At 34.0% G+C, this 13,199-nt stretch overlaps 1 protein-coding gene across 1 annotated transcript in view; it reads left to right on the top strand.

Moving 5' to 3' along the window:
* Nucleotides 1-2,525: 2,525 nt before the first annotated feature.
* LOC129223875 (geranylgeranyl transferase type-2 subunit beta-like) overlaps nucleotides 2,526-13,199 on the top strand; it is a 29,999-nt gene continuing 19,325 nt past the window's right edge. Inside the window, exons 1-4 of the mRNA XM_054858245.1 lie at nucleotides 2,526-2,717; nucleotides 3,733-3,838; nucleotides 9,818-9,870; nucleotides 12,038-12,148. Of these exons, the coding sequence (XP_054714220.1) occupies nucleotides 2,586-2,717; nucleotides 3,733-3,838; nucleotides 9,818-9,870; nucleotides 12,038-12,148 (402 nt within the window). The 5' untranslated portion in view covers nucleotides 2,526-2,585. The remainder of the gene's footprint in view (nucleotides 2,718-3,732; nucleotides 3,839-9,817; nucleotides 9,871-12,037; nucleotides 12,149-13,199) is intronic.

The following is a 13,199-nucleotide window of genomic DNA, read 5'->3' as shown; positions in this document are numbered from 1 at the left end:
TTTCAAAACTTTTAACAAGACTATGAAAGCGTCACTTGAACTACCCAGTCTCTAAGTCGAGAACTCATGCATTCTCAGTCTTCACTTTCGTTTTCAGAGGCATTGTAGTGATTAATCTAATAGTTAAAATGACATAATTAATAAAATTGTTATATTTGACGTGTTAGGGAAATTTCACAACTTAAAAATCAGAGGTATTTTTTTATTTTCAAGTTCAATGATTTCTTACATTTTGCCTTCTGTGCTTGATCATATTGCACCTGCCTAACAAGGGCAGATCCAGAAAATGTTCAAGGAGAGGGTGATTGTTTTTTACTCTTGACTCTTTGAAGCTTCAATTTATAAAAATTTTTGAAAGAGTGCCCTGAACCCCATAAATTACCTATCCTTATATAATCAAAAGGTGTTTCTTTCGAAAAATATCGAGAATGAGCCTTTGAACCTGTCCCTATTATCATCAAAGATCGACTAAAATTGAGATTTTGTAACTTGAATTTCGAAAAAAATCCTGTAAAAAGTTATGGTCCGTATCTACAGAATAATAAGAGATGGTCTATGATTGCGTTTTCAAGACTTCAGTTCCAGAAGAATTCTAGCTCCCTTTTTTCTAACACCATCAAAGATTGTAAAAAATTGCGTTTCTGGAACTTTAATATCGAAAATATACCTGAAGAAAGTTCTTGTATCTCAGCTCAAGGAAGGGGGGGGGGGGGGAGGGGATCGCCCCTCTCTTGTATCTGTCCTTGCTGCCTAAACAATGAGTATCAAACTCTACCTTGGCACTTCAGCTGTATATCACAAAATTCTTGAAATGTCTACTGGAAACACCCAAATTTTAAGACAAGGAGTTGTTCAAATGATTCAACCTTACTGGTGGGATTGGTTGAATCAGTGCACGCTAGGGCTAGGCGATATAGGAATTCTACATTGTGATGCATTGCCTACCTTGCATTGCGATGTTGTGATTTATCACAATGCTTTTTTTAACTTAAACTTGCTTGTTTAAATTTTACAAAGTATATACAAAGTATAAATATTGTTTATGCTCGATACTTAGATTTTTTGATTCTAGTAGCCACTGACCACGTAGAAAATTTCTGAGTCTTGACCTTTAGTGGTGGGAAGAGGGGAGGGGCCTCATTGTGGTAGTGGGGGAAGCTGTTTTCATTTGCAACCCTGTGGTTAGGACGGGAGAGCATCATGGGTTTGCTGTTGAGTCATTCCACGCCAAATCGACTGGCCTCTGAAATTGACCCATCGTTGATTTCTACGAAATTTACTGGTTTATTCCTTTTGAATTAGTAACTGCACATTGGGAAAAATTACATTATTCTGCAGCATTGAAACATTTCATACCCACACAAAGAGGCAACATTTCTTTTTTTTTTCCAGATTTTTTAAAAATCTACTTTTTGAAATATTCAAGGTCAAATTATGATTTGCATGACCTTAAATTATAATGTCGTGTAACCTTTCCAAGTGACACATCATGTGAAAGCCTATTAAATAAGCTTTGAAATGACACCTAGTATGACACTCTAGCTCCTACAGAAGCTGAGAAAAAGAATTTTGGTAACTTCCGAAATGTCACTTTTTGTCGCTTTTCCAGTACCAGGGGTCTGTCTAGGATTTTTCACAGGGTCTGTTTTTTTTTTTGTGAAAAATCAAATAATTTTGCAAAAAAAAATTTTTTTTTGTAAAAACAAAATTTTAAAATTTTGAGATGGCACAAACTGCATCATAGAAACTTAAAATTGAGTGTTTTCCTTCTTTTCTCTTGAGAATATCATTCTTGAGTATTTTTCGAGTTATGAGGGGAGGGGGGCATTGCTCTCTGGGAGAAAGGCACTCCTCAAGTATCAATATTTATTTACCATTCTAACATTATGTTAAATTAAACTAGAAATGTTACATGTATAGTATTTTAAACTCTTGTAACAAAGAAACTCAGGCAGGGGTTCAGCATTTAACTTTTTGAACCAAGACAATTAAAGCACACAGAATTTCGTTTAAAACTTATAAACTCCGTGATTTTTACAAAAAAAAAAATAAATAATAATAATAATATTTGTTTACCTCTTAACAAAGCATACAAAACATCAAAAATTCGAAAAATCGGATTCCCATAGCGGTTGCAAAGAGATCCCAATCCTGAAAGTCAAGGCATCAAAAGTAGAAAAATGGCTTGTAAAAGAAATATTTTTGATAAAATTATTTTAGAATTGCATTTTAGAGTCCTATGATAAACATATCATTAATATCTGGACTGAACACAGTTGAAGCAAAAATAATATAAAATAAAATAAAATAAAAAATAAACCATCGATTCAGCATTTTAATTTTTGACTCATAAAAGAAAATGAAATTCCACTTTAAAAACTTGACTTGATTATTTCCTAAACAAAAACTGGATTAAGAAAAATGTCACCCAAGTTCGGTATGTTTTTTTGCCTGTTTATCTGATGTTTAACTCTCTTTTTGTTTCAACAATTTAATAGTTTGGTATTGTATTTCTGCAGGAATTCAGCATCACAGAATATTTGCGTTTAAGTGGTATTTATTGGGGCCTGACTGCACTGGACCTCATGGGCCAACTTGACAAATTGGAGAAGGAACCAGTCATAGAGTTCCTCAAAAGTTGCCTGCACAAGTGTGGAGGCTTCAGCTCTAGTACAGGACACGACCCACATATCCTTTACACTCTCAGCGCTCTACAGGTAAGAAATAGAAATTCATAGCAATTTTTTACTTTTCTGAATACTGTTCAGTTTTAGCCAGTGTTGAAAACAAGTGATTTTACTACCGTTTATCAGAATGTTCAAAAAACCTTAGTAGTAAAATTACTATATTCACAAATTTATATACATTTGAGTCTCCATATAGCGAAGTTGCAAGGGTCCTTTGAATAGGTTCATTATATAGAAACTTTGCAAATGAAAAACAGTAAATTTCTTTGCTTAATTTTTAACAAAGGTAATTTCCAATCACGCACAGAATAAATGCATTTTAAAACAGCTTGATCTACGTCGTCATACTCACACAATCATACTCGTTTTCCGTTGGAATTGCACATTTCATCAGCTTTACTTAAAATGGAATTCTTATTTTTTAATATAGAGTGGATATACTATTTGCCGGAATTCCGTATTTGGGGCTACATCTTTTTTTTTTAATGCCGTTTTCAACAAAGTGACAAGTGAATTTTTTTCCTTTATAGTCAAACACTTTCTCTTCAACATTTTGAGAGCAATGCACCACGTTGCACAGCAAGATGAAAATGGGCAAAACGTGCACATGGTCACTTTAAGAGACTCCAGCTCAGCAACAACACATTTCCAGGAAACTCACCCTTTCCTAGGAATTCTACAATCCTCCTTTCAAATCCCTCCCCTTCCATCACCACAAGTGACAAAGATAAAGGAATGTTGAAAGACAAGATAAGGAAGTTGTAGAATAAGAAAAACATCTGTTTTCCGAAACATCGACACTTTTTCCAGCATAAAAAGTTTGCAATAGAGAAATTCGGCCATTAGATATTGATGGATTGATGTTCATGCAAAATTGTTACGTTTGAAAACACTTTGCTGCAATCCTTGGTTATGAAAACTTGAATTTGTCAGAAATAAATTCAAATAATTATTATTTTATTTGTTTACTATTGTTTTTGTCAACCTATTTATGTCCTTTTCTATGTTTGAAATAAAATCAGTAATGTGTGTCCTTCTGTTGTAGATTTTAACAATGTATGATGCTTTAGATATAATAGATGTGGATAAGACAGTTGAGTTTATCAAAGGCCTACAACAAGAGGATGGTAGCTTTGTCGGTGACAAATGGGGTATGTTAATCTTAAGAATCCATTGAAAGTAAACATTTTAACATAGTTCTATCTTTTTCTCTGTATTGTATAATCTTTTGATATGTTCAGTGGAACCTTGTGCAACGTAAGAAATGCATTTCAAGACTCCTTGCCCCTAGAGAAGAGCAGAATACTTTGTGATGTTCTGCAACGTAAAATCATTTGCCCAAAATTGTTCTGCAAGTACTTCTAGCATTGTACACATAGAAACATTATAAAATTAGTTGATCATGAAAACTATAAAATGCCCAAAACTTGAAACAGGCTGTAAAACCTAAACTGTGTAAGATTCTCCAACTGCATAGAAAAAGCGAACATTAAAATGTTATTAAAATCCTAGTCTGGGTGTTAAATTACGGTTGTTTTTTTGGTTAATTTAACATAGTATGAATGAACAATTAAAATAATGTTGATAAATAAATTACTAAAATAATATATAAAATGAGTCCAGTTATGGCAGCATGTAATAAAATACCTCAAAACTTTCAAAATAATTGAAATACAGTGGACCTTCTCTATCTGAACACACTATGTAAGCAGCCTGACATTCTGATCACATTTTGATGGACCTGGCAAAACTCCATAGACTTAACATAGGCTGACCTCTCTGTACTCTGATCACCCTATATTATGAACACCCCAGTATTATGGACAGTATTTTCAGGGCCGATCCTAGCAGGTGTGCAGAGTGTGCGCCGCACAAGGGCGGCCAAAGCAAGGGGCGGCCGCAGGCCGCATCATATAGTTCTTATAATCAAGCAAAATTCCTCAAGAATTTCTCACAAAATAACTTAAAATAAGTAGAATAAATATGCTGATTTTTAAATGTTCAATTGTCAAAGTATGTGTCGATTTCCCGACAGCATAGCATAGTTTAAGAAAAATAGAATGTTAGGGAACATTGTGTTGGTTCATTGTCCATTAATATCTACTCTTAACACACATGCTTCATTTGGTTGCAAAGTTTGTGACAGAACCGATAATCAGGCATGGATACAGGGGAGGGGAAAGGCCCCCTTCTGAAGCATGAAATGGTGTCGTCTAAAAGGAGCACCGAGGGCGGCCACTAATGTTTACCTCCCAACGCCCCCAAGCTTTTATAGACCTAAACAATGAAGACATATTTTATTTATTAAAAAAAGCTAGATTGATTAGATACTCTCGCAAGCATTTCAAACAACAAACTATGTAACAAACTCTGTGTTTAACAATCGTGGATGCGTGGAGAGAAAGTGGAAAATTGCGACTCCCTTGAAAGTAACATATATGAATGACAAACTAAAATGTTGTACTTTTCCCCCTTTACGACAATTTTTCTGATTGAAATCTTGAATGAACTTCCTGGTGTATCAGGTAGGAGGACAGGGCCCTTGCCCGGGAAGCAAATTTAAATGTAGCTCCAAAACGAAGATCCAAAAGGATGCCATGACCTCCTTGACGAAACTAAAGAAGGCTTAAAATTGCATTCCTAGGACTTTACTTTCGAAAATTTCGCTGGTGGAACCATCGCTCTTAAGGACCCAATTAAGTCTCTGATTCACCTCTTCCACCTTAACTTAATCAAACATAGCCTAGAAATGTTTTCTCCAAAATCCAAAAGGTGTTTTCAGAAGAAAGCCCTTCCTATCATCAAACGTCATATAAAATTGATTTGGCATTTTTCGAAATTTTTGCAGTGGAGGACCCCGAAATCCATTCGCAATCATTACTACCGAAAACAGTCTCAATTAGCGTCTTTAGAGAAGCCCCTAATTCCACCCCCTCTCACTTAATGTATTGAAAGACAAACTAAAATTGCGTTTTTCAAACATCAGTTTCAAGAACTTTTGGGGAAATCCCAGATCCCCCTTTTCTCCAACGCAATCACTATATCTGAAAATTTCGTTTTTAGACGGTTCCGTTGAGCCACAGCTTCCTGCCTAACTAGCCTGAAATTGACTTCAGTTTCAAAAACACAGTTCGTGAGGGCACACTGAACACCAGCCCGCTCTTAGTCCCATTGTTATCAAACAGTGCTTAAAATACGATTTTGGGACTTATGTTTCTAAAGAATTCCGAAGGAGAACTGCCAGGCTTATGTAACTTTTTACGGCGCTAGGGCATATCCATCAGTTGTCGAGGTGAGGTGGACAAAAGTCTATAGTTATATTTTTCAGATATTAATGTTGAAAAATATCCGAAAGATCCGTAGAAACTTCCCAGTTTTGTTAACAGCCCCAAAGATAATATAAAATTGTGATTTTAGAAATATCCGCTTAAGAGCTTCAAAATCCTTCCTTCCCCAAAATAGCCTATATTGGATTTCAGTTCCGAATATTTTCACGTTTCTCCTATTGTTTTCAAATCTAGCCAAAAACGGGTTTTTGAAAAAATAGTGCCGAGAAATTACCGGGGGAGAGCCGTCAGATCCCCTACCGTCACCAAAGATGGCCTAAATTTGCGTTTTAAACTTATATTTTGAAATCTTTCGATGGGAGACGATTGAATCTCCCTTCCTCTTGCAACTTCAACAAAGGTAACCCAAAACTGCGGGTTTAAAATTTCAGTTTCGGAGATTTTTCGTGAAGAACGCCGATCCTTCCTAAGCTACGGTCTTAAAAAATAGCTTCAATTTTGAAAGAATTTTAGGAAAGATCAGCAACATTACTTTCACCTAAAGTCTCGAAAAAGTTCCTAAAATTGCGATATTTGACGTCAATTTCGAAAATTTTCTCCATGCACCTTGAATATACTTGACTCTTTTGTCCTTGCAACCAAACACAACTAAAGATTAACTAAAAATATTTTTCATATGCCAATTTCGATGATTTTCTTGGAGCAATCCTCCTCCCCTGAACCCTTGACACCTCTCCCAACGCTTCCCCTTCCTCCGTACCTTCTCTGATGTCACAAAAGAAAGACTGTAAAATACGTTTTTACGACCAGTAAATTTTGGTATCTATTACTTTCTTCAAAGATATAAATTGTATCTAAGGAGTTTCTTACTATAAAAAATGTCTTCCTTTTTATAAGATCATTCTTCTGTCCCCCTACCCTTTTTTTTAAATTCGAACTTGGCATAGAAATTTAAAGAAAGATTTATGTAGACGTTAAAGATTAGTCAAAATACGCAAATTACTCTTGAGGGGCGGCACATTAGGTCTTTGCACACGGACGGCCGACACCCTAGGATCGGCCCTGAGTATTTTTAACCCTGTTCAATTATTACCTTTCTATATACTGAACATGTTCACATTCGGCACTACGGGAATACCTATGAATCAAATTGGAAAATCTGAAATTCATTCATGATTTTATCACAATGATTGAATGGCATTAAAGAGAAAATGGAGAGAGGAAGAAGAAAAATTATTTTCCTGCATCACATAAAATCATTCAGCTGAGCAATATCAGCCTGAAGTTTCTGCCACTGAACTATATTTCAAGAGCCCAACCAGTGTATCAAGTAGTATTCAAGGCCTTTAAAGTGTGATTACCTTCAAGAAAATGCGACTGAGAAGCACCCGGAAACATTTTTACTTGGATAATAACACATAACCTTGCAGGAGAATACACAATGCAAAAACAGATTAAAAATAACTTTCTTTTTTTTCAGGTAATGTACTGATAGAGCTGTATTGTAATATTTTATTGTTGAATGCTACGTTAAACTTTTTAAATGAAAAAAAGAAATAAGTAAATGCAAGAGTTTAGGTCCTACTGAGTTTAGTTAGACATTGCGGTAGTCACCAATCCAAAATTTAGCACCTCTATCTCAGTAACTGGTATAGCACATTGGGCAAAGTACTGAAGGTACTGAACATAGTTCAATAATGCAATAGAACAGATACCGATGCATTATCCAGTCTCTCTCTATAATGAACAAACACCCCCCGTAATCGGAACACTTTTGTTTGGTCCCATGAGCAAAAAAGGCGCCAACCTTGATTTCCAAAGGTGCAAAAATGGGATCGTGGGGGGGGGGGGGGAGATACATAAATTTTTTTTTAAAAGGTGCAAAAAAAAAAAAAAAAAAAACACCGATATTACACAGATTTTGGACTTCAAAGAAAAGAAAACAAAAAAGTGAAGTTGCTCATGTTTATGAGTGCAAAAAAGAAAAAAAAATATGGCAATTTCACCAAAAATAATAAAATTAATTACAAAAAAAATAAATAAAAATATATAAAAGGTGTTCAGGCTTGAGGGCCCATAGGCGGGAGAGCGCATCGATTCGCGGGCGGATGGACCAGTCTGCCCCTGCCCCTAATTGTTCAGAACAGAGAGAGTCCACTATACTCAGGATGCAAAGGGATCGAAATCTCAAGCAAGATGCGATATTTTTGGGCGAGACACGTGTTTCAATGTTGGCATGTTTCCGAAACATACGTTTAGGCAGAAATTGTGGTGGATGAAGATTGATTGGGGGAAAATGGGGAAAAAGAAACCAAAAATGCAAGAAAAAATCGGAATATTTTTGGATTTATAAGAAATATAGGATCACTCTGAGGTCTGAAAAAGTGAAACAAGGAGGAAAACTTTACAAAACAAATATAAAAAGCTAAAATGCCGGCAAAATTCGGAAAAATCTAATTTTGTATGGTGATTAAGGGCATAAAGTAGGTGCAGGCTGTCAAAGATGCAGATATTTTTTCAGATTTCTTTAAGTTCAAAGTAAATCTAAAGTTTCTGCAATGACGCATAAAATTCCGATATTTTGCATGAACTTTTCACCGAATAAGCGTAATTGTTTTAGATTTCATTCTAATTTGAAGAAATCTGCAGAAATATATCTTTAGTTGGAACATATTTGTAGCAAATCTGCAGTTTGTACTGAAAGTCTACAGATTTTTCTAGAATTTCTGCAGAAAATTTATCTTATTTTCCCGGTCTCATTTGAACAGAATTGTTCTGCAGTTCAGGCATCTGTTCTGCAACATATGTCGCAAATCTAGTAGTATTCTGCTTTGGGGCCCCTTGCTTTAGTCAAAACTTAGTGTTGCGATGTAGGATAGATATCAGATTTTCTGAAATGCACACATAAATATTTTAGACACGTATAAACACCTCTCACAGTGCTTTAAACCAGTTCCTAACTAAACATTACCATTTCCCTCATAAAGTTATGAATCAGTATTGTATTAAAAGAAGTTATTCAACATAATACTGTAGTGTTGCAAGTGCACAGAATTAATGATTAGTAGGATAAAAGTATGTGTAGTCCGTACATACAAATGACATTTTTGCTTTGTTAATAACAGAAAACACAATTTTTTTACAATATGTTTGCCGCAATTTTTCAAAAAAACAGTTTAGATTATTAATGCCTGGTTCTCTTGGTCTAAATTAAAAAACTGCGCTCTCTTTAGGGCCCCCCATCCAACCGGTTAAACCACTTGTCGAAGGCTAAGGTGTGATACCTTGTAACTCAATATTAAAAGAGTATAAGTTTCGAGGTATCACACCGTAGCCATTGATATAGTACAGGGTGGCGACAGAACCTGGAAATCAGGGATATCAGGGAAAAGTCAGAAAACTTTATCAATCAGGGCAAAAAACGGGAAAATTAAAAAAAAAAAAAAAAAAAAAAAAAAAAAAAAAAAAATTCAGGGAAACTGATAAAATTAAAAAAAAATTGCTTAGCTAAAATTGAGTACCATAATTTCCTGCTGATTAGCAGCAGATAATGTGTTAAGATAATGTGTGAATGTGGATTGTAAGCGCCAGTGGATTATTATTTGTGCTTTTTTCTCATAAAGTCTAAGTATTGAACCTCTATTTACAGTAGTAGGATTCACTAATGGAGACTGCATTTTTGCCTGTAGGATTGTTTATTTTGCATTGCCCAAACAGTACCTTTCTTTCTTTATTGAATATAGAACTGCATACCCAACAAGCTTGAGAACATTTGATATGTGGATCTTTTTATTGTGCTTATATATTATTAGTGTGAAAAATTAATGCATTTAAATTTTTCAGGTGAAGTTGATACAAGATTCACCTTTTGCTCTGTTGCTAGTCTAGCCTTGCTGGTAAGATCATTTTTATATTTTGATGTTCTTTTGAATGAAAATCTGTTTTTGCAATTTTTGAATGCAGGACATATAATTTTCGTATCAAACTTATGGTGTTTTAACAGTTTGTATAGTTTACTAATCATTTTCTGCAACTTTTTACATTAAAGTTCAGTGAATGAAGTCAAAACGACTGAGCTGGCAGCACTAGGGAAACAAAGTGCAGAACACCTGCATGGCACAGGTGTTGACTATCAGTCCCCACCTTCATTTAGTTGAGCGTCATTTGTGTTCTGTATGAAACTTGTTTTACAAAGTGCTTGTTTAGTACTTTGGTTCTTCACTGAGAAGGGGATAATGAATAAACAAAATATGAATTTAAACTTTTGTTTTAAGCTTGGCAAGACACCAGAAGAAGAATCCACCATACTCACCAGAGCTCAATTCTCCAGACTTCTTCCTATCCCCACAACTGAAACTTGCTTTGAAAGGAAAGAGATTTGACAATATTCCTGACATCCAAAGAAATGTCACAAGTCTTTTGAACTCTATCTCAAAACAAGCCTTCTTGCGAAGCTTCCAGAACATTTATAGCAGATCTCAGTGGTGCATAGTTTTAAAACCCTCCACCGTATCACCAGCAGAAAGGTAAGACCTTTGAATTTTTGTGGGTGGTACGGTGGAGGACTATTATTGATAGCCATTGGCTTCTAATAGTCGAGACGAAACCCCAGTGTATAGTTTTAGGTCCTAGTTCCAAGAAATCTGTGTTCATTTTTCGCATATGGTGCGTTGAGCCCTATGTATTCCTGAATGCTAGCTTTTTCAGAACTGGACATCCTCGCTTTAATTTTTAATTTAAAATTTTGGGTCTGTTGACCTTAGGATGAAGGTTCCACTGCTGAGGAGTTATGGCTTCATCAACTTAGTCTTATTATTAGTTTTAGTATTCTTATTTGTTTAATTTTGTAAATCCCTTATGTGTTTATTGTTTGCGTTTTGTAATATTTATCTGGCTGTTTGTTTAGCTGCTTTGCGCAACATTGGGCTTGTGGTTTACTCCATTTTATATTTTATTTTATTCTTTTCTAATTTTATTTTATTTTGTTTCAGTATATATATATATATACATATATATATATATATATATATATATATATAATAATAATAACAATAATAAAAGTGAAAAATATTGAAAAAACCACACCAAAAGCCCATAGATGCGCAATGCAGCAAAACTAAAAAGCCAAGTAAATATAAAATTAAGCAAACAGAATTTCAAATATTAAACAAATTATATATAATTAATGATGATAAAAAGGAAAATTGCAAACAGCTGTTAAATAGGAAAAGATAAAGTATGAATCCAGAGCTCATTAGCCGTGGAGGATTCATTAATTAAAATAATAACTATTATTTTAATAATTAAAATATTATTAAAATAATAACTTCCCTAAAAATCTGGTTGAAAATATTTGCTTAAGTATAGCCTTCGATGAGCATTTCGCTTCTTTTGAAACTGTTTAACTGTGTAAATGTATGATACAACCGTGACAAACCATTTTTTATGAATCACCGGGGTGGATGAATTTTACACGTGGGAAACAGGCGACTGGTATATCTCTGGATTGATCTTCTGGATATGATTTTATTTTTATTTTATTTTTACGTTGACACCTGGAAATTATTTTTATCTGGTTGAACAATGGAATTGGCTCTTTTTATATGGATTTCAAGGTAAGATAATTTTGTTATAGGCAGGTACTGTCCCATGGATGGCTAATTATCGGAACTTGTTTTCCTAATTAGTCGAGGCGAAACCCCCTGCTTTTAGTTTTAGGTTTGAGCTCTAGTTTATTGTTTTTAGTTTAGCAAGTGGTGTTTTTGCCCAATGTTACTCTATATTGCATGTACTGGAGCTTAAACATTCTCTTTTAGTTCATAGTTAAATTTTTGGTCTTTTGACCATAATTAATGAATCCTCCACGGCTGATGAGCTCTGGATCCGTACTTTATCTTTTCCTATTTAATAGCTGTTTGCAATTTTCCTTTTTATCATTATTAATTGTATATAATTTGTTTAATATTTGAAATTCTGTTTGCTAAATTTTATATATATATATATATATATATATATATATATATATTAGAAAATGTTTCCAAAACTAAATTTATGCCTCTGTAGAATCGTCTAAATGAAGTAGATATGAACAAGGCTGTGGAGTTTGTTCTCTCGTGTATGAATTTTGATGGAGGGTTCGGCTGCAAACCTGGCTCGGAGACCCATGCGGGACAGGTATCATTGTTTTTTTTTTTTTTTTTTGATGTTGCAGAGAAGAATGAGTACTTTCTACTATTTGGTTATATAGTCTATTAAAAAGAAAAATGATCCTTAAAATATTTAAATTAAGCCATTGACATAAGCCTGTTAAAATAATCTGCCAGCAAGTTAAAAACATTAAAAATGAAAATAACCTAAAATGGTCATGGAATTGTCAGGGAAAGTCAAAAATTATTGATTTTTCTGGAAATATCAGTGAATCCATCTCAATTTTTGCATCTGATGGGTGAAACTGTTGGCTAAAAATGTGGAAGTGCAGTAAATGTCGCATTCCAGATAAGCAAATTTTCCTGATAGTTGAGAGGAAGAAAATTCAAGCTTTTTAAGTACTAAATGCAGGGTTCCAAAATATCATATTTTCAAAAATATCGAAAATATCCGATATTTTGACGTATATATCCGATATTTTCAATCAGTACAAACTAACGTTTTCAAAATAGTAAATACATCCTCAAATCACTCTTTATTTTCTGATATTATAATTACAATACATAGACTTAAATTTAACGTTTCCTTCATTATTTATATTTTATTTTACATTTCTATCAATTTTATTGGAGTTAATTTATCATTAGCTGTTTTACTCATTTTTCTTCTGTTAGATGTTAATGTTACAGTAGTTGAGAATAGTGGGGATGTCGATGTTTTGGAAACATCCATCGTGGCTTTTGTTTAAAGATTGATGTTTTAATTTTGAACACTTTTTTTTTAAACATCAGTGTTTTTTAAAAATATGTCACACCTTTTGTTGAGAATGTAGTATCAACAAGGGCATGTTGGTCAAAAATTTGAAATGTCTTGTAGCATTATGGACTGATGGAATGCTGTTATTCATGCTGCAAGGAGGGAGGGAGACTTCAATCAAATGAGATTTGATTTAAGTCTCCCTCCTGATCTGGTCTTTCAAAGCATTTGTTGTTAAATTTCAAGTTTGTCTTAACTTAATCCAGATATTGATAACAATTATTGATAATGTTTTAAAGCATTTTTTGGTTAATAAAGTAGG

This window comes from Uloborus diversus, chromosome 6, assembly GCF_026930045.1.
Source record: "Uloborus diversus isolate 005 chromosome 6, Udiv.v.3.1, whole genome shotgun sequence".
In the NCBI taxonomy this organism is placed as follows: Eukaryota; Metazoa; Arthropoda; class Arachnida; order Araneae; family Uloboridae; genus Uloborus; species Uloborus diversus.
Note: the sequence above shows the minus strand (reverse complement) of the source record. Positions and strands in the feature narration are given on the sequence as shown.